We start from the raw sequence: 24,979 nt of genomic DNA, 5'->3' as shown, positions 1-24,979 counted from the left end.
TCTGTTTCCATCTTGTTAGGACTTTTTTTGGTAATTTCATCTTCTGCCATGCGTGATATGCACCGATTCAGCTTTGACGTGCCTGTTTTGAAAATGTAATGAGTAGAAAGTACAGATATTTGTGTTCCCACGTAGGGAGGGGAAAGTCAAAAGATGTCAGGAAAGTACAGATACCTTAAAAAATAAGTACAGTAACAGAGTATTTGCTTTACTTTTGTGAGAACACCATTGAAAATGTCTGCAGCATGGTAAAACTTTTGTCTAACAGTAGCACAAGTAGAGAAGCATCAAACATTCACTGCCCGGAGCTGCTGGTCATGAAGCAGGAAAAACTCCTCGGCGTATTGAATTACGTTATTTCCTCTCTCAATAGTTCCATAGTCTCAGTTTCAATGGTGTTACGGGTGTTGGATGTGGTGTCAGGCCTCTTTGTTGGCTGTGAAAGGGACCACATTGTTTGTGTTAACTGTTAGTTTTTAACATATTGTCAATACCATGTATCTTACAGAATACACTCCGGGGGTGAGACAACCGGCTCTTCTCGACAGCAGCCCGACGATTGAGTGCTGTGGGATGAGCGCTGCGCTTCTGTCTTTGCGAGTTACTAATTAGTCCCATTTGCGGCACACGCCTGGGCCATAGCGGAGGGTGACTTTGACAAAGTGCCGGCGCTGAAATACACTCTAAGCTCCACGCTGCAATACTGCACTAGCGATTAAGTGGCACAGGGCTAATGGTCAGGGGTGGGGGGGGGAGGCTGATGCGTGTGACCTGGTGTTAGGATGGTAGCATCCTGGCTCTCTCTCGTCTAACAAGTCTCTTTACTCTGGTCCTTAATCCCAAATTGAATCTACAAGGTGCCCTTGGGGGGGGAAAAAAGTACTTAATCCTGAATAGCTCCGATAACTTCCAAGCAACACATAATGCCTGCAAAACACATAAGTTGCTGCGCCTAAAGGTGCTCGGTTAAGACGCGATTTTGCAAAAAATATTGATTGATAGCTCGGAGTTTAGTTTGAAGGTGACGTCTGAGAAACGCTACTGCTGTTAAGGACCGCGTTCTAATTGATGGCAGGCTCAAGGAGGTTTGAACAGCTGCCTCCAGCTCCGCACACCTTGGCGATATGGCAAGTCCTCCAGAGACAATTATCCGCGCACATTAACGCTGCTAAGCATGCGTGCACGCACGCTAAAACCTCAATGGCTGGAATAACAAGAGAAGAATTTAGTTAGTGGGAAGTGCCAGGTGCCTCAATGAGAGGATTAATTACATTCTAGAGGGGGTATTTAACATGTGACACGGCCTGCCTCTCTCAGCGACGCGGCTGTGACATCTGAGTATGACAGGCGCTCAGGTGAGAGGAGGCTGGACGGACGGAGCTTTTGTGCGTTTTTGTGTGAATCTAATTAGATGGATTCAGCCAAATAAAGGAAAAGGCCACGTCCGAACCCTTGTGTAATCATCACGTGCGGAGTTCTAGCGCGGAGGTCAGAAGGAGATGACTCAACCTTTAATGAAGACATCAGCAGGGTCCTTTTAAAGCAAGAGATGCACGTTTGAATCTACACAGTGATGCGGGTCTGGGTACCAATACTTGGGGGGGGAAAAAAGATATAATGAGAAGATAAAAAATCTTGAATTTCATGCTGAAACAAACTAAATAATCACACTCTCTTCGCTTCCATGACTGAATAAACTGAATAAAACCAACTGAGCTCAAAGAACAACACAATTTCATGCTGTTTTACTACGTTTGTATTTGGCGGACCCTGCCACCTTTCCTAGCTGCTCTGTTGGATTTATTCAGTTATGGACATGATAAACGTTTCTGAGTTCCTTCTCCAAAATCTACATGATGCCCCTTTAAAGAGGCTTCAAATACAAACAGGTGTAGGAGAGCAGCTCCATGTGTGTGCTCCTCTACATAGTGACATTGTCCGATAAGTGAATAACATCAGAATCAGCTGTTGGATATTTAAAGGCTCGTGTGCTCCTCTTTAAAACGTGCTGTGGTCGCTCCCCCGCACCAGATCCTCGTTGTGGCGACTGCACTAAATCGAGAACATTACTGCTGAAGGCTGGATATAAATCTGGCTGCCTCCTGTAATATCGAGAGGGAGATGCAATTTTTCAATTCCAATCACAAACAAACACACACACACACACACACCTGCGAGCGTGCGTGCACAGGAGAGCACACTTCCTCTCAGCCGTGCATTTCACAATAAATGGATATTGTGCCTTTTACAACATGTTTGACTTCACCAAAGGGTTTGAATAACACTTTGTGCTGCGGCGTCACGTACCCCCCCTTTCACACTCCTGGATCCCCGGCCCCGGGTCGGTATGGTGACCCGTGATTAGAGCCCGGTGCTTGAATGTCACTCAGTAATAAACTACCCGGGCTGGAGGTTTTATTCCCTGTTTGTATGGCCTGTTTTTGTGTTATAGGATCCATTCCTTGTAAGTGGACCGCCCGAGGCTTTCTCTGCAAATCGCATACTGCACCCTTCATGTTTAAGTGTTCATCACCTTCATCAGTACCTCTCATAGCTGCCCGCAGAGCCAGAGGCTTCCTCCCGGAAAAAAAAAAAAAAAAAAGAACAAAAAAAAAAAGTCTGCACTTTTATTTCCTCTTCCCAAGACAAATGTCAAGTATCTGGGCTTTAGCGGGGAGCGTGGCCCACCCGTCTGCCGCCAGTGGTGTGGAGACAGCTAGATAAATGCGCGGCTACAATGCGTCTGGCTCGCACCGGAGGCAAGGAGTCGCGGGCACAATGCGAGGCCGCGCCGTGATAGCGACAGAAGGATTTTAATCATCGCCTCTCCCCGGGAATGACACCAGCGCCGCACGGGGTAACAGAGATAGAAAGGCGGGGGGGGGGCGGGGGGCGCCCAGCAGACAAACAACAGCCTCGCAACATCGCCGTGTGGATTAGTCGTGTCGCTCGGTGAGAAGTATGTGTGCTTCTGGCCAGGCGGCAGGAGAAACATGTCGCTGTTTTTTTTCCCTCCTAGGAATCAGGATTCATGGCATCATTAACCACGGCCAATAACTCTCAGGCTCCAACACACCAAGCTGATATTAAATAAGTATATCAATTGTGTGTGAAGCCTATCTATGGCTTAGTGAGATCATTTATTTGTCTCACTGCCGGCTCCACAATCCTCACATCTTCCTCTACTTTATTTCACCTTTTAGGTGCCACCCTGCTGCAGCCGTTATTACAGCCCGGCCATTATCCAGCCTCCACTTCTCCTGAATGTTTAAAGATGCCCCCCTTTCAAGTCTAGACATGGATGCTTCGTCCCTGTGGTGATGATGTTGTATTGGTGCGGGAAAGTGGAGAAGAGAAAAAGTTTCCTCCGCTTTTGTTTGTGTCTAGCTGGTATTAAGGGAGCCGCGGCGGATCGAAGGCTCGACAGTAACCTCTCTGATGCAACTCGGTAAACAAGGGTTCACAAGGTGTCACGGCGGTGGGCGCCCGGAGCAGCGGCGGTGCTCTTTAATTGGCTACCAGGTTAGACCGTTGGAAAGAGGCGAACGGTGGGAAGTGATGAATGGGCGGATGGAGGGAAAAAAGGATGCGAGGGGGATGAACGGAGCAGATGGGTGTATTTCTGATGCCTGGATTCTAAAAGCACAGGGCTTTCAGATATAAGATAGAAAATAAAAAATAAAATAAGAAAGAAACAGATGACATGTTTTGTCGTTGAGGCAGTCGCTGATCCCCCCCTCGGTGCCGTGTGACAGCGCCCCACTGTTCGTTATTTGATTCAGGACTGAAAATGGCATGTTTTGTAGAGCAACAGAGAAAGATTATTGCTTTATTGACCAGCGTCATCCCACTGTAAGCCCGCTGGCAGCGACTTGGGGAGGAGAAGAAGCGGGGCCGGCTCGCTATAATTTAGCTAACTGAGCCATTTAGTTAGAGCAGCCAATAACAGTTTTCAGCTGGAGGGGCTGCGATGACATTAATAAAGGATGGCGGAGAGAGAGAAAATTAAACACTTAATGGAATTGTTTATTTTCAAGTACGGCCGCGGCTGACGGTCAAAAGGCTTCTTCGTTCCTCTCTTGAAGTCTTCTGACCCACTTTTCTTGATTTGTTTGTCCTTCGTCCCTTGTTCCTCGAGTGAGCTTAATTACAAATACTAAGTGTGTGTGTGTGTGTGTGTGTGTGTGTGTGTGTGTGTGTGTGTGTGTGCGCGCTACTCTTGTGAGAACCAGACTTGCACAGGGATAAAGCGAGGCTGAGGGTCGGCTTCGACATGCGGTAAGGCGGTTTTCACGCCCGGATAAATTACAGCGCCCGTCAGTGATGCTCGTAACTCAGTCATAGCAGAACACAGTCCTCAAACCAGTGGACCTTCATCCATGTTTGTGATTTATCAGAAATCTGTTGGAGGTATATTTTACATTCACAATCATATATTTTTTTTAATTTTTTTCCCTGTTGTTCAATGTCAAATATTTTATTATATTTACATCCATGGTCGCGGCGTAGTAGAACAGAAGAAAACCTCAGCCAAGGCCCAACAGCTACCTTTAATTCAACCGAGACTTCAGTAGCAACCTTTTTTCATCAAGATCAATGCATTGTTCCCTGAGAACTGAATGGAAATGTTGAACATACACTCGTTTCATGATGTTAAAAGTGGAATTTCCTGTCTTTTTATATTATAAAGCAGGTCTAAATGCTAAACAGTGTAAATATTCTGCTTAAGTATAAACACCCGTATTCAGAAACTGTCTTTAAACGAGCTGTCAGTCACTGCCCTCAGCCACGCCCCCCAGTACAGGGTGCAAAAATACAGTGGGCGGGGCCTGCTCGAGCGTGCAAGACCTGCCCAATCAGAGCAGATCGGGCTTGTTTGGAGGCGGGCCTTAAAGAGACAGGCACCAAAAAGGAACATCCTCAGACAGACTATGAATAGAGAAGCTGGACACACAAAAACTAAAAGTATGTACCTGAAAATGAGCAATAATATGAGTAGAAAGTGAGAAAAAATTATTGCATCTGTTCCCTTTGTCCAGATCTGCACCATCCTCCATCGAAATTTCCAATAAACCATTGAGATCTATGAGGAAGGATGACGTATCTTTATTCCTCCCTCTGTACAAAAACATCCCAGATACCAGCGCTACCGTCTCGTGCCAGTGATGTCATTTGGAGCCAGAGTCCGCGTAGCAGTAACTCATGACATCACTTCACGTTTTTATAGCATCAAACAACTGATTGGAACGAAGGGAACAGAACATGTATTGAAAAGGCAGAAGGTTTCATCGAGCGTTCATTGAGGGGTGTGACTTCCCTGTTCACATCACCCAGAGCATGATGGGAGCTGTAGTGCATTTTCAACATCTGTGACCTGCATTTTTCATTATTAATATTAATATTAGTGTCAGTGTTGATGCACAGACTGCCGTTCTCAGATATCCACTCAGATTTTTGCTTATAAGCAGCATAAACTTGTGGACGTGCAGGCAAAAATCGCCTCTTTATTACTGTACAAATGCTTCTCACATACCAAATAATGGGATTTCTGTGTAATCGACATGTCTGGAAAATACATGTATAGGCCTCAGGCATGCTTAGGCCAAACATGTGGTGAATGCGCCATGAGGCGGTAAATGAAGGGAGTGAAGACCAAGCGAAAACGGCCAAGATTATCAGAGTCAGATGTGTTTTTATTCATGTTTTCTTCTGTTCGTCAACCCCTCAGGAAAATATCTGACTTATTAAGCCGCTCGAAACTCCGCTACGTTCACCAGCTAGCTACTAACTATGTCTGTCGGCAGTCGGAGCGGATGAAAAAAAAAAAGGTATAAATCTACCTCTTCAAATCAGCCGGCGAAATCTGCAAACATCCTCGGTCGCCTAATCACGTCTCAAAAACAACACAGTCCTCGTCAAGGGCGCAGCTGATTGAGAACTCTTCCGTACACGTAGTGAGCAAATAAGTAAGCCGTTTTTTTTTTCCTCTCCTCCCTCGTGAGAGTGGGCCTCAATTACATGTCAAATTTGTGTGTAATTTAAAGGATTATGGGGGAATTCTTCAGGTGCCAAACTCCGAGCAAAGAAGCCTCCTCTTTTGATCTGCTTCATCAGACTGTGAATGCGATAAAGCGGCTCAGAACGATTCATTTATTCCTGCGACTGTGTGCCGCGTGGCTTTGTGGGGTCCGTAATGAGTAATCTCCCACGTTCCCTAAGAATCTTTAATAAGTGCCATTTAATGAATGAAACACATTGTGTGGTAAGTCATTAACTTTGGGAGCAACAGTGATTGCTTTTGAAGGATTAGGACACTTTTTTCCTTTGCATTTAAATGCGTGCCGTTAATTTCTGCGGAATTATCATCTTTGTAGTCGAGAGATAAAGTCGAGATTGGAAAAATGTCATTAATGAAAACGATTTCTGTGTTTTTTGTATTTTGTGCATGTTGCACCACATCTCGGCTGAACGTCGGCGAAAGGTGCAAACAGGCAACTACAGACAAATGCCAGTCATTTGATGCCAGTGTTGTCACATCTCTGATCCTTTTCTGATAGAGATCAATCGTGACAGGGGGACAGACAGATAATGCCTCCCCTGGCGGCGAAAATGTCCCCTCGCATGTGCTCACTTTTTTTTCCCGACGACGTCTTAATCTCGTCACATGTCAGACGGCTAAACTGTCTGGAGTGACAGCGCGTTTTAGGGCACATAAGAGTCGAGATTCATCGCTGTTGTGTAAACAAGCAACCAGCCATTATGGGCATCCCACATTAACCTCCAGTCATGTTTTCTTATAATTACTGCTTGAAGACTTGAAGTGAACAACTTTCCGCAGTCAGAATTCATCTTTAGAAAAAGCCATTTCCACATGAATCCTTCCAGTACTTGAGTGTTGTACTTGTCAACCAGTAGTTAAAATAATTTGAGGGCTTGATGTGTAATTTTGTCTTTTTGTCACTTTCTTTTTTTTTTGGGGTGCTTTTGATGCTTTTCTACAAAAACAAACAAGAACTGGAGACATTTAAAGCGCTGTAGTTTTTGACAACTGTCAATCCTGCTGAAGGAAGGAGAAATATATCAAAATACGGATGAAAATAACATTCATGAAACATATTTTCTTCACTTGGCTTAAAGCAGAGATCTTCACTGTGGATAGATGAACAAACAGGTCATATAGCTAACAGTAATAATAAGTGTAAACATATAAGGTAGGTAGCAATTTAACAGTTCAGATAAATAGGCCAGCTGCGGAAACACAGGTGAAGTAGCAAGAGGCCTAAACAGGTGTAGCAGTTTGCTAAAAGGAATAGATAAAAGGTTGAATACATAAATGATTAAGATTAACATCAACAGTTGGAATAATTATTTAAAAGATACGTATATATAGTTAGCTAATGGATACGTTTTTAGCTAAAACTATGTTAAACAGTTGCAGTTCTCGGCTGGTATTTGATAAATGGAATACAATAGAAGCGTCCAGTTTTAGCTGTAATTATAGTACAAATGCCAACTTGACTGAATAAACCATGAAACCATTATTGTCGGCTATCTACTTATATTTAGTGTTACATCCTGTTTAATATCAGCTCCAATCTGTTGATGGACGGGTTCTTGAGTGAATCTGTGGGAACAGTATGTCTGACTGAGAGCTTCTTTCCCTCCCTCCCTCTCTCTCCTCAGGTGTCATCAGAACAGCCCTCCCCAACATGGACCGGGAGACGAGGGACCAGTATGTTCTCGTCATCCAGGCCAAAGACATGGTCGGCCAGATGGGCGGCCTCTCCGGCACCACCTCCGTCACCGTCACACTAACCGATGTCAATGACAACCCGCCTCGGTTCACTCACAGTAAGACTCCTCGTTCCCGGTCTGCCTCTACAGCATCGATCGAGGTCGTCGTGTACTGTACACGGCATGTTCTGAACAGCGACTCAGCAATCAGAAATAAAACCTCCGGCTCTTCGCTTCACTTGCATGCGTTTTGTTCCAGTTGAATGGGGGGTTTAAAAATCTATTATCACTAGAAAACCACTTGAACTCCATGAACCCAATGAGGGCATACTCCATATTGTATGCCATGAATGCAGCAGTACAAAAAGACGGGGCTGTTAATCCGCCCATAAAAAGACATTTCATTTTACTCTATTACTAACAACACTAGGAATTATTTTTCATTGAGCAGGAAGTACTCAGAGATCTCCGAAGACAAACACTGTCATTATATCCTCATCATTAAACTTTATCCCGTCCATTTTCTAAGGTTGCGTTAACGGCCTTCCTTGCCCCCATTCTCGATTTATCTCTCTGACTTCCTTACATTTGTATTTTCAGCAAACATTTTGACTTTTTTTTTTTTTTTTTTTAACAAACGCCTTCCTGCAAGGTGTGCAGCTCCCTGCTTTACTCTTCATCAGAGCTCGGGGAATGCTTTGGCGTTGGACACCAGGATCAATCAGGCTCCGTTTTTTTGTTGTCAGCCTATTTCACGGGTTGCTAATGGGTTCCAGGCCGAGCTTTGGGATTCAAAGGCATGCACTGCTTCTCATGATAATCCGAAGCGCCCGGCAATCGGTTTACTGCTGATAGCCCGACCAATGTCTGGCCGGTGCTCTCACCGCGAGACTGCTGTGGAGCAGAGTCAATTTGCCGGCCCCTGGGGGGAAAAGAAGGGTTCGAGTTTGCACAACAAGTCATCAATGGCGTTTTAACCCAGTGCTGTCACGCTGAGAAGAAAGAGACTTTGGAGGAGTTTGGGGGGAGTTTTTTGCTCCCGCTGTCGCACTCTCAGGGTCATGGGTCAGAATCGATAGACCATTATGGAGCATCAGAGCTGATAGAGTCAGGAGCTATAGCTAGAAGAAGCCAAGGTTAGCTGCATGAGAGGACAGGCTTGCGGGGGGAGGTGTGCCGAGAAAGGGAAAAGAGGAAGGTGCAGGGGCAAAAAAAAAAAAAACGGAGAGGGAGGAAAGCAATTCTTTGGTCTTTTAAAGAGCTGCTATTCCACGGCAAATTAAAAAGCCATTATAAAGATTACATGGCGGCAAACAATGTCAGGCAGATTAGCATTTAGACGGTGGCAAGAGGGAGACACTGTGAGGAACACAGAAAAGGTTTTGGTAATGAGCTCTGCCATGGTGATTGGAGAGATTATGATTATGAATATGATTCCCTGCTTTATTCTTATAAGAGTGCTTTAAATCCGAGGGGTCAGACAAAAAGCGCAGGGAACACAATGGAGAATTCGGCGGTAATAGATTCTTCAAGTGGACATTTCATCCTGTGAAAGGTAGTAAAGGAATCGAAGCCCGACTCGTCGTTTTCTTCTTCTTCTTCTCTTTATTTTCTCTGTTTTTGGTCCAATGGATAACCCTTCACATCCAGGCAGAGTTGAATATATTCTCCTGGCTGTAAAATTTGCTGAAATCTGACAACAAATTAGTCTTTGCCTTCTTAATTGCATATTTTACGTTCCTGTTGCCGTTTCCACTGCTTCTGCTGCTGCGTGAAGTTAAAGCAAAGTGCTTTCTTTAAAAAAATGTATTGTTATGTACATCACTGCTGCTGCCTGTCCGTGTTATGCAACATGAATTTATTCAGGAGTGACACGGCCGAATCAAAGCTGAAGGGGCACGACAAAAAAAAACTGAGCTGCTTGAAGGTGAGCTGCTGGTGAAAGAAGCGCGTCCAACCTTTTTTTTTCCGCCCCTCCTGTCCTTCCTCTTTTTCCCAGAGAACTATCAGTACACAGTGCCGGAGTCGCTGCCCTTGCAGTCCGTCGTGGCCAGAATCAAAGCGGCCGATGCGGATATAGGCTCCAATGCGGAGATGGACTTCAGGATCATGGACGGCGACGGGCCCGGGATGTTCAACATCACCACAGACGAGGAGACGCAAGACGGGATCATCATCCTCCTGAAGGTGATGCTTAATTCAGACTCTCTGTCCATAAATGGTACTGCAGCTCATCTCCTGAAAATCAGTGAGACAGAAATAGCAACATTAAGTGTACTTGAGCAGCTGGTGTAGCTATGAATATATTGGACGGGTATAAATCCACAGACAACTCTGTGCATTCATTTTTCTGTCGTCAAGTACTCAACGAGCAAGACTTTCCTTTATAGTAACTGCCAGCTCTAACTGTGAAAACCTGATGTGTTTATTTATTCAAGTACATTTCTGCAAAAACCACACATAAGTCAAAACTTTACATTTCTTTAGGTTCAGTTCTCTCTGTTGTCATAACGCTCTGCTTAGGCTCTGGTTAGGATTCAGAAAAGGTCGCGGTTTGGTCGCCACCAGAGCATGTGAGCGGAGCTGAGCGGCGAGAACTTCCGCTCCCCGCTTACGTGGGTGTTCGCTCCTACGCTCCATCGCTCAAAATTATACCAGATTATTTTATTTTATATATATATATATATATATATTTATTTTTTTATTTATTGATTGATTTATTTTTTTTTCTCTTTCCCATTCATTTATACTCATTTATACTCATATTTGTACTTTCATGTTTGTGTGTTTGTAGGTCTATCCCTTTAAGGGTGGGGGGATGGGAACACTGCTCAAAAGAAAATTGTAACCTGTTAGCCGACTATCAGTATGTTTGTACTACTTGAATGATTTTCTCTTGAGAAATAAAAATATATTTAAAAAAAATAAATAATAATAAATAAATTATACCAGAACTTTTAGAAAAACAACCAGATAGATTAGTAACAAGTAAAACAGTACTGATAATAATATTTGTATGTTTGCGTGATGGCAACACGTACCGCTTGTCCAACATCTTGACCAGTGTCTTGAAGCCTGTGTTGCTAACTGTACTGATAGGGCACATGTCCTCAGCTAGCATGAATGTCACAGCCTCCGTTATCTCTCGCTGTCGCCGGGAGCCGGTGGGATATGGAGCGACATTGTAAAGAGTGTCGTCAATGGAGGACTGTGTTGCGGTGGCGGTGGCTGTAGCTGAAGTTCACGCTCTTGCACTTTTTTGGGTCTTTTGCTCCTTCAATACTTTGTCATAGACCACTATGGTTAAATACATTTGTCATGTTGCCCTGGGGTGCAGACACGACGGTGTGACAGACTTTGCAAACAATCTCCTTCTGCTCCACGTCCGACGATTTGAAGCCAAAATGTCTCCAAATGACCGAAGTTGTCCTACCTTTCTTTTCAACTAAAGGCCAGACAGCTCTGCTCAAAGACCGCTCTCCGCTCACCTAAAATTTCATTTGCTCCACACTTGCTCAAATTTAAAAGAGGGAGCAATTCCTGACGTTGCACCTATATGACCTGTCTGCTTGCTTTTCGAAATATTTTACAAACTTTTACAAACGAATGACCTCTGATGTCTGATGGCACACGTGAGTCTGTGTGGACTTGTGCATGCCCTAGACTCGTGGAGAGCGGTATCGGAACGGAACTGGAGCGAAACGAAACCATCGCTCTGGCCTTTGGATTAAAACCCGCTCTGTGCTCCGACTGTATTTCGCATGCTCCGCTCCCCGCTCGCTCCGCGCTCCGCTCCACTCACATGCCCTGGTCGCCACGAACATGACTGGAGGTAAAAAAACAAACAAACAAACAGACGTATCGTTTAACGCTTACGGATGTTCAGAAGCCCTGGTTCCCTCATCAAAAATATATTTTTGTCTCAAACGGGGCTGGAAATTGTTCAGAGTTCTCCTTATTTCAAAAATATGTGGTGTTATGCTCACACACACAAAGAAAAGCGACTTCAGCTGGTCGCCTGTAACTCCACCTCCGCCCCCGTCACCCTCCGATGTGAAGGTCCGATATCCATTTCATACAAATGTCAATATGCTACACAGCCTCTGATGCATACGTATGGACATATTAGTGTTTTGCATAAATATTAACTGCAACCTTTTGATCATTTAACACATTATCACACCGCAGAACAAAATGTGCGGCCAACACTCGGATTTAAGCGCTCACTGTGACGACCTTTTCATTGTCCGACACTGAAACAAACGGTCTTTCCCGTTAAATGAAGGCCTAAACCAGCCGGTGGAGTGATCTCACTAACAGGTGCTTCCTCTGTAGCTGAAGGCTGATATGGTTATTCCTCTGCGCCACAGAGCTCCATTATTGTCAATGAGTCACACAGCTGCACCGGGTGATGTATTCCTTCATTAACATGAACTGGGGGGGCACTGTGGCTGTGGAGTTCCTTATAGACCAGCTGCTGTAAATATTTACCAGAGCGCCGCATGTATATTAATCCGCATTGAAAAATAGTCCCTAAAAAAACGCACCATTTACTAAGAAACACAATGTCCAGCTGTTTGAGGAACTGGAATGAATGAAACTACGTATTTGTGACTTGTTGTGACTGTTTGCTTGATAAATTGAGATCTTTGAGCAGCAGGCGTCGTGTGATCGTTCCACTGCAGGACGTGAGGACAACCGCGTCTTCTAGTTTTCCCTTCCTGTTAAAGTGTAAAGTGTCTTTAGCACCTTGTTGATTAAGTGATAATCACTAATGGCAAATCAGCATCGACTACCTCCGACACCTTTTCATCGAAGTAAACATCCCGCGGTTAATCGAACCGCGGCGGCGGACAGACAACACTGCAGAGATCGACAGAGGGCACTGAGACAGTTTAACACTCCTCTCACCGTGTGAGCCATTGATATCCGCCGCCATCGCCATAAATACAAACTTCTCAAGTTAAATGTGTAACAAGGCCATTTGTTTGCTTCCACGGGGAAATGTGTTGCACGTTCTTGCCTCACTTCGGGACGCACCGCGGCTCACGCTTTTTTATTTTTCCGGCTTTTTCTCCGAGCTCTTGAGACGGTCTCCTCGGGGCCACATGCATGTGACAGTTCATTGCCGCCGCTCTTTTGTTGGACACAAGCGATTCTTGTCAGACGGGCCAATTTGATCCTTTGTTTGTTTTGCACCAAACAGACAATTACAACGTTGGAGGGAGAGGGGAGAGTCGCTGACAATGAAAGTGTCAAATCAATGTTCCTCCTGTAGTATATTATGTGCTGCGACGGGGAGTTCCAGACGAAAATGGCCAAGCGGTTTTAAAAGCATTCATTTGAGAATGTTTTTCACGGCGGCGTTTGGCTCCCTCCAAATCAATATTACTGCTTTCAGAGCACAAAGTAACCATAATCCATCAGCAGATGGCTTTGTTTAAATATGACTCCGTGTTAAATTGTAATGGGTCTTTACAGTCAACATCTTTAATTGGGATCAATACCTCAGCACTGTATGAATGATTTACAGAAGAAAGACAAATGTGTTCTGTTCTTTTACCCTTCACTGACTTATGGAGCCACCGCCGCTTGTGAAGTCTTCCCGGCCGAGATCTGAACATTTGCTGCCACTTCGAACCCCCGACGTCTCTTCTTTTGACAAGTAAAGCGAACATCTCTCACATCTGCTCATGTGTTGTTCCTTGTCTGTCTCCTCTAGCCTCTAGACTTCGAAACAAAGAGCAGCTTCTCTCTGAGAATCGAAGCCACAAACAGGAATATTGACTCCAACTTCTTGAGCTTGGGCCCGTTTAGCGACACGACGTCCGTCAAGGTGACGGTGGAAGACGTGAACGAGCCGCCCGTCTTCTCCTCGCCGCTCAGCAAGATGGTTGTTTCGGAAGACGCCAGGGTTGGCACCTCGATCGGGAGAGTCTCTGCCCACGATCCAGACAACTCCAACAATGGCATCAGGTAATGATGTGCAGTGAGAGACAGCATCTGATTACAAGTGAGCAGCTTTAAGCCAGTCAGTTTACACCTCTTGTGATCAGATCTTACTTCACTGTATGGTATATTCAAATAAACACGTATATTATTGGAACACATAGATACATTTTTTTACCTAAAGAAAGAAATATCTTCACGTATAATGATTGCCGAATTCACAAGAAGGCCCAAATGGTTTCAAATTTGTCGTCAATGGTGTTTCACAAAGTTTATAGTTTCTCTAAACTCAACAACTCACCAAACTGAGAGATTTTTAAAAGGAAGCCTGGGGACTACACAGGTGTCAAAGCAGTTGCCTACATTTTGTATTGTGTACAGCTTTCGTAAAATTTGACATGTTTACTGTCTACGTTTAGTGTTAAACTGCTAAATGTTGGCAGGCAGACGCACTTTAGACATTGAAAAAAAATGCAAACCAACACTTTTTTACAAGATGAGAAACTTCATGTGTTTTATCTAATGCTGAATTGGCAAGAAGGCATGAATAATTTTTAATTTCCCACAGCTATTTCCTCCCAAAATCTTTTAAACTTCCCCAAAGTAAACAACGAGTCTGAGGACTTTCTATACGGGCGTCGAAGCGGCTCCCTGTGCCAAAGAAGGGATGAATGATTTAGAATTTGCTGTCGCTATTTTGCAAGATTTGTTCGGGTTCTCCTCTCTCAACAACTCTTACAATCGGGCGATTTGTTTAGGGAGCCTGGGGATATTGTGGATATTAGTTCAATGTTCAAGGCCCCAAACATCTGCTACTAATATGGACAGGTTGAGAGAGCCTACGGAAACCAGGTTGTGTGTAATCCATCGTGGCTGTTGTCTGGAGGACGTCAGTCGAGTAGCCAGTCCTTCAGTGTGGACAGGACACACGTACTGTGTGTAAACACTGCTAAAAGAATTTAGCAAGACCGCCTCTGAGGGATCGGATCTCAAAATGTGTTCTCAATGCGTCTCGTTCGTGTTCGCACCTTTGCTTAGAGCTGTCTGTGGTCGGATCTCTCAGGACGGATGTTTGAACGTCTGAACAGCCTCTTTTAATCTCCCAGTCATTTCAAAATATCAGTAAGAATTCACTTTAATTCAGAAAACCCTCCAGAGCTGTTTATAAAATAAAACCCAGGAGTAAAGTTCAAGTTAAGAAGACCGATTTGTCAATAAACAGGTTAATCCATTCGGCTCCCCCCCCCCACGTTATCTATAGACGCGGAATCCGTAGGCCCTCGAAATGTCCCTGCGTGGCTGTCACAAAGACACTGCCAGATGGTGAGAGGGCTGAGGAGTGCAGCATTCGCAAAAACTGAAATGCCATCTTGAACAAGAGAAGGGCATTCCTGCAGGAGGGTCAAGGCTCGACACTTGTGCCGTGGCATTTACGGCTCAAAAACAAGCACTCGCATCGCCAGTCTGCGCGGTGTCACTCCGGAGATACCCACCCATTCTGCATTAATTGAATGAATATTGTATGGTATTCATGCTCGGCCTGTTAGGATTGTTAGTAATCTTAATCAGAAAATCAAATTACTCCACATTGTGGCTGTAAATTGCCTCTTTTTGCTCCTGCGACTGTTATCAGCGCCTGCAATATATTTCACTACATCTGTCGAAATTAAAATTATTGTGGAACTAATGCAGCCACAAGAGTCAAATTACATCGCAATAATACCCTTTGGATGTAGGCTAATTGAAGTTGTAATTTTCTCCAGAAATATGAGTTGCTGTGTGTTGAAAGGGGGTCGGATGAGTGTTGTGTGCTGAGGGACATGTAGACAGCCTTCAATATTATCCAAATTTAATAGGGTTTCATTGCAGTCGCGCTATTGTTTCTGCCGCATTTCTGAATTTAAACTACGTCTGGACTTTAGATTTAATTACACTTCTTAGACGCCCTAAAGGTGGGGTGAACCACGATTCATTGATTGTTTGATTTCTTTCAGTTTTTAATCGAACATCTCGTGTGATTGTTGCGCCGCGGCTTCATAATCTCTTCGTACAAGTCGGAGAAACTGTAAAATGTCAAATCAATACCTCTATCTTAAAGCAGTTTTTAATGTCCGTTGTGTGGGTGTTTTTTGTTTTTTTTGTCCAGGTACTCCATCGACAGGAACACCGACTTGGAGCGCTTCTTCAACGTGGACGCTATGAGTGGGGTCATCAGCACGGCCAAGTCTCTGGACCGAGAGGCCAACTCGGTCCACAACCTCACCATCTTCGCCATGGAGAGCCGTAAGTTCGCTCCAGGCACACGATCTCATAATCTCAGTCAGAGTTTACCTTAGCTGAGCTCCTTCCCCAAGCAGCAGCAAACCTGACCAAGCTCGGCAGATTTGTCAAGCCTTGGATTTCTCTACAAGTAGTAGTGTTCTTAGAGTTTGGTCAAACAAGAGCAAAAAGGATTAAACAGTGTTATCTTACCATCTATCCCCCGGCGGCCTCCCTGTGCTGACTTCCTCCTTTGCTGCGGTCATGATTACTCCAGCCACTAAAGGTCGCTGCCCCAAAAGAAACATTTAGATATGGGTCGTAATTAACTGCTGTCAAAGTCGAACCGTACGTTGTTTATTTCTAACGAGGACGGCCTTGAAATTACAAATGTTAGGACCAACTAGCTCATCACTGCAATACAAGGTGAATGCTGGTTTATTATGATGCTAGCTTGCATCTTTAGCCTTTAAGCTGTATCGTTTATCATGCATGTAGGCGTCAAGTACATTAACTGCTCCTTTATAAGTTAAAAACAAGATGAAAACATTAAAGTCAGAGTTTTCAACCATGTAATGATGCTAACGTTAGCTTAACTACCTAGCTAGCTACAGCTGTTGTGGTCAGTTGCCATGTCAGCTTGTAAAATGTGGGGTCGCTGGCTAGAAATTACAAGCATGTCTCTGTCTACCTCTGTTTGAGATTAGCGAGCCATTGTTTTAAAAATTAATAAGTATTTCAGGCAGTAAATCTGCCACTGGGGCTTAGAGAGGGGTCAGTTCAGCTGTCACCGCGAGGACGTGAATGAAAACAGAGATCCTCTCCGTCCTGTTATCGTCTCGAGAATGTCTCCGAGGCTCCGGCGCCGTGGACAACACACTTGATAAGGTTGTTGTCGGGCTGTTTGGGGAATGTTAATTCATGCACAGGACGGTCATTTTGACCTCCACGTGTCCCTGAACCGTGAGGACGAGATGCTGACTAAGGGTGATCTCACCCACGGGTGATCTATGGAAATGTGATGTAAAGAAGTGCTGCCTTCCTTTTTTCTTTTTGGTTCGGCTGTCTGCGGCTCGAAGGACGTGATTGCCTTGTTTTTTTCACCACGGCGTTTCCATACCTGCGTCGTCGCGCAAACACAATTGACAACAGTCATCGGCACACTTTCGGGCCACGCTTTCAAGAACTCTGCGTCACATCACTATAAGTTAAAGAAGAGAAGCAGCCTGTCAGCCCGGCAGTTCCTCTGCCCTCACATCTTCACACCGAACACTGAGTGAAAAAGCTTTTTGTTTCTTTTTTCAAAAGCTTTTTTATCACTCTTTGCTTCAAAGATGTGTTTTTATTTACATCTAACGGCACACAGACACAGCACTCGGTTGATTCCCGAGTGTGACCGCTTGCCTGATATAGCAACAAAGAGAAGGCAGCCTATAATAATAGCCATATGAAATGTCACAACAGCCCTTCATGCATGAGGTAGCGGCTTCTGACACGAGGCGACACTCGGGCGCTGTTTCCAGCCGAAAACATCCACGAGTTCACGGACTGGCAACAGAATCCACTGCCCCGAACGCCTGATGACAGTATTTATAGTAAATGGGCTCCTTGTATCTGAAAAGAGTCCAGGGACCCCGCGGTTGAGGGATGTTGTGCATTTGAGCTCCAGTCACTCACATTTCATCGTCTCCGCGCTGACCACGCCAATGACAAGAAGTCCGTGGCCTGAGGCCCCGCGCGTCCTTTTTATCACCATCAAATCAGCCGGCATCACGAATGTCAGCGCGTCATCTGTGGCCGGCGTTGGCCAGCACGCCAGGCCGAATCATCATCTTGCACTCAGACGCAGCCATTTAGCCATCAGTGTGTGTCGGGGGGGACGGAGGCGTGAAGACCGGCGTGCAAAGACGGCTATCCAGGCACACGCAGCCGTCGTGGCGTAGTCGCCTCGGCTCCATCCACGGCGGAGCGGGTGAGGACGCCAGCTGTTGGAGGCGCGCTGCATATTTCATTACAGCAGCGCCTCTCCCCCTCCCTCCCTCCCTCCCTCCCTCCTCATCCTCCACCCGTCTCCTTTTGTGATTAATTAAAGCACACAAGGAAGATCAATATTCCATAATTTGGCCGAATGCATCAACACCAAGTTAAGGCAGGAGTGAAAGTTTTCTGAACACTTTGACATGAAACGGGGGGCTCTCTCTCTCTCTCTCTCTCTCCTCTCTCCCTCTCCCTCTCTCTCTCCTCCAGAGGACCCGACCCAAATTGGAAAAGGCATCTCTCTCATCACGGTGTCGGACATAAATGATAATGCCCCGGTCTTCGCCATCGACTATGAAACCCTCCTCTGCGAGAACGCCTTGCCAGGACAGGTAAGACCCAGCATCCTCCCTACATCCGCTTCCCAGCTTCGTTTCCCTTTTCTCTCTCCCCGCCAGCTTGAGGTTTGACTCACAAAGACAGCCCGCTGACTCTCAAAGCCATTAAAACCCTTTCTTGTTCCTCAAAACAAGTCCGCTGTGCACATATCTCGCCTCGCAGCTCGAGGTCATCCCGGGGAGAATGCATCATTAGTATGAGACACATCCTTAAGATTTAATAGCACGTATTGTAAGGTGTTATCGTTCATTAGAGATGTTACTCTCGGCCCATACTGTCAAAGCCGACTAAATTAATGACGGTGCTTGACTCTGCCTGTGGTCTTAATCCACAATAATATCACGGCGTAATGTGATATCTCACGCCGGGATGGAGTGGTGCTCTGACGCGATCCGACTTTCTCTTCTGAGGACTGGTGTAATTAGACGGTCGCCGCGGAGGCCAGCGGGGCAGCGAATGCATCACGATATCAAAAACGAAAAAAAAAAAAAAAAAAAAAAAAAGGGGGACCCTGGGAGAGTTCAGAGCTTGGAGATTTGATCGAGGAAATAAAGTAAAAAAAAAAGAAAGGAAGAAAGCAGAAGCTGTAGCCATGCGTCGCGTTTCCCCCACCTGCTTAGCATTTGGCCTCATTGTCGCTAAATGACTTGTGTGTCCGCGGCGGCGATTCGTCTGCTCTTGGCATTTGGAAAATACAATCAGAGGCGAAGGGTAAAGGAGGCGTGTAGACTCGGGAACGTACAATTGATCAGAATGATGCATTGTATTGGAAATGGCTATTAGGCCCTTTTAAATATGTTATTTGCATTCATATTTCGGGGCTGTTTGTCACCGTGCTCACGGGAGAGTGAACTAAAATAGCAAATGATTTCATTTGCCAAAAACGTGAGGGACTATATTTCATGTGTGCATTTGTTTTTTTTTTCCCCGTGTGCATGATGCTTGACCACAATGCATCTCTCTGTTTCGCAGCGAGGTCACGGAGCCTCGCAGGTGAAGCTTCCCGGCGCTGCGGCTGTGTTGAGTTTTTTCTGTGTTGTCTTTTGTTTCTTTTGTTCACACACACAAAAAAATTATAAATGAGTTCAGTAATCAGGATTCTGGAGAGGGTTGGTGTAGTTTGACATTAAAAAAAAAAAACGAGGGACTATATTTAATGGATGCATTTGGTGTTTTCGCTCTCTGAGCACGATGCTCGACCACAATGCCGCCATTTTTTTTTACTGGGGTTTTAGGTGAAGTTGCTGCTGGGTTGAGTTTTGGGGGGTTTTCATTTGTTTCGTTTACACTTGAAATAGTGAAAAATACAGAGTTCAATGCAAATAATTCAACCCAACTTTGTAAAATTTTTGTTCTGAGGATGGGTGAAGTTGGACACCAAAATAGCAAATGACAAAACTTTTTTATGTTTATCTTTTATTTGTTTGAGTCACATTTAAAATAGCGAAAACACAAATGGAGTTCAGTATAGAGAATCCAGCCTACCTTGGTCCAAAGTTGGACACCAACATAGCAAATAATTGAATTAGGAATGAGAAACTATATTTTATATATAAAATTAATATTTTCTTAGTGACATTTCGGAGCCTTACAGGTGAAGTTCACCGCTGTTGTTGTCTCTTGTTTGTTTTATTCACACTTAAAATAGCGAAAAACACAAATGGAGTTCAATACAAAGAATTGCGCCCACCTTGACATGAATTATGGCCAGGTCTTAATTTAATTAATCACATTTTCGCCTCGGGGTGCAGACTGTTTGCTGGAATAAACACCGCCTCTACATTAGATGCCATCGTTATTGAAGAACGCATTCTACCAGAGCTGGATGTCTATTTTTGGTTAATGATGCCTCCACTTACAGACGAGATGAGATGATCGCCGTTGCTCGGTGATATCAAATTCAGAGTATCCCCGGCGACGATCTATCACCCATCAATATCCCCCTCACTTTCGGATTCAACACATAATTTGTACGTTTCTCCCCACGAGCGCCTGATAAATTACAGCACAGAGCCTATGACAATACCGAAACAAAGTCATTCCCCAACAATCAAACCGGCCCCCAGGACATAGCAACAGCCGTGGCCCATGACAGCATCATCAGCAGGAAAAGGTACAGCAAATCTGTAATTACTCAGCTGAAGCAGACAGATTGCTTACTCGATGCCAGTGATAGCTGAGCTGTGAGGTTCCCCCCTCGGTGTAGCTGGGAGCCGCTGTGCTGTAAAGCTGCTCGCGACGGAGGCCTCCGTCCTCGTCCGCCCGCCGAGGAGGACGTGCCGCATCCAGGATCCCATCAAATGAGCTGCTATAGCTACGAGCTAGTTTCAGCGTGCTAATAGTCAAGACGCTGTCAGCATTTTAAAGCAGTTTGTGGCTGTGTGGAAATCTCTTTTTTTTACCTCCTTTATATTCAGCGGATGTCAAATGTTCCGAAGGGTCTCCGGCTGATGAATTTCGGCGCCTCTGTAAAGAGAGGGGGAACCAAGGACAGACGTCAGTTGCAGGATTTTTTAAAGACGATTCAGAGAAATTATCACAAATATCGCTGAGTACTGGGTACAAAGTGTCGTCTTTCACCCATGCCGATGGCTTTTGTTACACGGAGGGGAAGTAAATCACAAAATACACAAGCAAAACTCACGTTTTCATTTGGGGAAATATGATAGATTTAGAATAATTGAAACCAAAGTCTGCGTTACATCAATTCTGAGAGCCGGGGGCGATTTGTTTTAAGGGATATTCATATCTTTGTCATACATGTGTCTCGTGAACACAATGTCTCATGAACTCCTGGAGGGAATTTCTTCAAATATGTAACCAACCACTTCACCTCAAGGATGAACTGGTTCGATTCTGGCGCTCACTGGCCACCGTGACCCCACAAAACAATGTTGTGGTTATCAACAAGGGTCGAAAGGGGAGCTTTAATAACATAAGATCCTAAAAAATCAAAGGCAGGCAATGTCACTGACAAAATCGGGGTGGGGCCAAGCCAAAAAATATACGAATAGATGAATACAAACTTGTAAGAAGCTGACAGAACACAAGCATGATTGCAAAAAATAAAAACAACAAAAAAAAAACACGAGGGCACACACAACAACACCAGGAACCAATCAGAGGGCTTATGAACATACGAACACAGGTGTACAGAGAAAAGCGTGGGAAAAAGACAAAGACAGGAAGCGGACAGTCATAACAAGACACATGATGGTAACTCCTACAAAATAAAACAGGAAACATCTAAACTGACAAACCACAACGCCACAATTGAGTGTAGATCCTCTGAGCCGCTGGGTTGAACATGTGTGAAGCCTCCATGTCTCAACCACAATCAGCTTTATTGGACTCTATTGTTTCTTCCAGTGCTCCTACTCACTTGTAGACATTCAGCGGTAGTCCAACCACAAGCTGTAATTGAGTTTGAGGTGATTGTTGTTGCACCACGAGGCAACGCTCTCCATCAGTCCTCTGTACTTAACAGCAAAAATAGCCTTTAAGTAAAGGCGGCGTGTTTCCTCGCTGGAAATTGTTCCCTTGAACCGCACATGTAAAGAGAGCCGAATGATGACACGCAATACCTTTTATTAAATTCCTTGAAAGCCTTCATCGCCGCGGCTGCATTATATGAGTCTGGACAGATATGAATCCAAAACGGCATCTCGACGGGTACGTGGAGGCAAACAGCCGGGAGGTGGTAATTCTAGTTTCATAGGTGAAGTGTTCAAAAAACAGCACACATCTTTATGTGAAAAGATACAGAAGCGCTGAGGAGCAGGTGAGGATTTATTTATTTACATATTTATTTATTTACTTGTTTATTTATTTCTGGTGATCCATTTTCAGAAGGTCTGATCAAAACTGTCGGGGGAAAAAAAAAGTTTTGCCAGGGCATTTTGTCTATGTTCCTGAGGTTTTTTCATCCGTGAAAACAAATAAATTCAGGAGGAAAACAAATCGTTTTAAATTGAGTGAATTTTTACATTTTTAAAAAATATTTTTCTGGAGAATTTCTTTTTTTTTCAGTTTTTTATTTTTATTTTTGTCATGCGTAAATCCGAGTGGAAAAAAAAAATTCAGTTGATTTCTTTTCTGGTCAGAGAATGTGTTTTTTCTTTTCTGGAAGGCTCAAACGTTTGTTTTTTGTGATACTCATTTTACACAACAGGCTGAAATTCACCACTTCCTCGCGGCAAAAAGTTCTTTGTGTTTTTTTTCCTAAACCACAGAGAGAGACACAGACAACAATTTGGTTCGCCAGAAAAATTCTACGATTGCCTTCGTGCAAATCGCGAAATGGTCAATATGATGCAAATGTGTAACAGGTCATAAGAAAATGTGATTATTAAATGATTTTTCTTTTTTTACGTGATCAAATACGAAAAAGAAATCATGTTGTTAATGTTAAAAATGATCTGAAAGTCACTCGCAACATTCTCATGATAAACATGAATATCTGTTTGCTTCCGTGTGCTTTGTCGTGTCCTTCACTTCATTAATGAGCGAATTAAGTTATTTTTCCACGTCAGTTCCTAATTCCAGGCTGGTCTAAATAGATCCGTCCTGTTTAACCAGCTCTGACGTGGCGTCCTCAGCGGGGGGGGGCGGCAGGCGAGAAATGTAAATTTCATGATGAAATTTACACCCAAAAAACACATACAGAGCGAAAAGGGAAGGAGAGAGGTTGACATTTGAATGCGGAAACACCGCTTGAATTACAACGAGGTGTCGGCTGTCTGTTAGCAGACGGACCGGGTGGACTTGTAACCTGTCAGATGTGCGCGCCCCACCAACCCCCTGATTCCTAATTAATTAAAAATGCCCCCGTTGTGTACTGTATGTCCAGCGAACAGTTGGTCGGACTGTCTGCTCCGCTTCCCTGCAAAGGTTTGTTAAAAAATCTGAGGCCGCCCACTGGCTGTCACGCCCATTGGCTTATTCACAGCTGCGACAAAGATGAAATGATAACATTTGCCAGTGGAGGCCAGGGTCGACTGTGTGGCTCTGTAGCTCAGATTAACAGGGAGTGCTTTGGATGGAATAACCTGCCATTTTTCAGGCCTAATTAAGGCCGTCTCGTGGCACCGGCTCTCTCCAGAGATGCCACTTGTTACGGATCACCGGTGCGTCTGTCTTCTGCCATAATATTAATTGATATTATGATGGGGTGGAGGGGGCAGAGGCAGCGGGGGGGGGGGGATGGTAGGGAGGGGGTAAGGGGGTCACGTTGTACAATCATTTCAGTGTAACCATTACATACATGAGTGGACTTGGCATTCTGCTGCCCCCAATATGCTCCCCGGCCCCTCCCCGCACTCCTGCAGCATCCCAGAGGAGGCGCAGCGGCCTCCGGGGATTTGCGAATGTTTAGTTTGAGACGGTTTGCAAACGGAGAGGCATGCCTCCGCAGAGAAATGAAACAGAAATACTGCTCTAGGGGAGAGGCAGTTATTGTAGTGTGGCCCGTTTACCAACACAGTCGGTGTGCGTCAAACCTCGTTCCTCTTCTCCGAGTCGTGACTGAACACACTGACGTGATATACTCAATCCTAGATTCGGTGTTACAGTTTCCAGATGATCATTATTTTTGCCGTCATTCCGAATAAACATCCATTACACCGCTTTGACATCATAGAAAGAAGGCACTACGTATATCGCCAGTACTTGCCTGAGAATTATCACGTTTTTAAGGTTTCTCTGGTATCAGAATAATCCGGTGACATCTGTCCAGACATGAACGAGTTCACTGCAAAGAAGAAGCGCTAATAGCTAATTTCGGCATACCTTTAAAGCAACATTATGTCGAAATATAACATTTTTTGTTGCTATTTGGCTACCCCCCAAAAGGACAAAGTGCAAGACCAATGTTAGAAAACACAAATCCTCGGCCTGTAACCAAAACTCAACAGTGTTAAGTGTTGAAGACTTGTATGTAACGCTGTGATCCTTTCCTCTCACTGAAGTTACTCAGTGCAGGAACAAGTGATAGAGACGCCATTCCTCCTGTTACAAGACACTGTACCATTAATACGATTCTGAAGCTGTTATATTAAGGTGAAAAAGTTCCACAACGTTGCTTTAACCAACTTAGAAATACTGGAAAATAGACGCTTCTGACATCATCAGAACTTGCTTTAAAATCATCACGTTTTTAAGTTATCTTCAGTGTAACAGAAATCCAGCAATAGCAGTCTGTAGATGCACGAGTTCACTGCGAACAGGAAGTGGTAATAGCCAATTCGGCGTACTTTTAATGCTGCAAATTCGCCAAAATGTGTAAACAAAAAGGCTTAAGAATCCAATCTCAAGCTCCAAAAAGCATTACAGGAACTATAGTTCTACAACTAAAACAAGGAATATTCAAATGGGAGTTCCATATAGCAGTTAGCATTGATAACAACACTTTTATGTCCCTGGAACAGCCTCTCTTCTATGCGTTCAGACATCAACTCAAACAATTTCAAACTTCAGCTGTCTTGATTTAATCTGAGTGTCAGACTTTGAAAAACTCCTGGTCAAGAAAAAACTTCCAAGTATCACTTTTTTTTTTCTTTCCCCTAATCAAAACTACCTCACCACATCTCCCTCGACTGTCACATCAATCTCGCGAACAACAAAAAGACAAACATCTTCACACCTCCAGTCTTCATGTAAATTA

General features: G+C 44.4%; 1 protein-coding gene across 3 annotated transcripts in view; it reads left to right on the top strand.

Annotated features, from left to right (window-relative positions):
- cdh7a (cadherin 7a) overlaps nucleotides 1–24,979 on the top strand; it is a 118,322-nt gene that overhangs the window by 68,733 nt on the left and 24,610 nt on the right. For all 3 annotated transcript variants that reach the window (XM_030399059.1, XM_030399062.1, XM_030399061.1), the window contains exons 5-9: nucleotides 7,684–7,851; nucleotides 9,734–9,921; nucleotides 13,457–13,710; nucleotides 15,830–15,966; nucleotides 18,190–18,311. In XM_030399059.1, coding sequence (XP_030254919.1) covers nucleotides 7,684–7,851; nucleotides 9,734–9,921; nucleotides 13,457–13,710; nucleotides 15,830–15,966; nucleotides 18,190–18,311 — 869 coding nt within the window. The remainder of the gene's footprint in view (nucleotides 1–7,683; nucleotides 7,852–9,733; nucleotides 9,922–13,456; nucleotides 13,711–15,829; nucleotides 15,967–18,189; nucleotides 18,312–24,979) is intronic.

This window comes from Sparus aurata, chromosome 19 (assembly GCF_900880675.1).
Source record: "Sparus aurata chromosome 19, fSpaAur1.1, whole genome shotgun sequence".
Classification (NCBI taxonomy): Eukaryota; Metazoa; Chordata; class Actinopteri; order Spariformes; family Sparidae; genus Sparus; species Sparus aurata.
The sequence above is the reverse complement of the archived record's forward strand: the minus strand, read 5'-3'. Positions and strand labels throughout refer to the sequence as shown.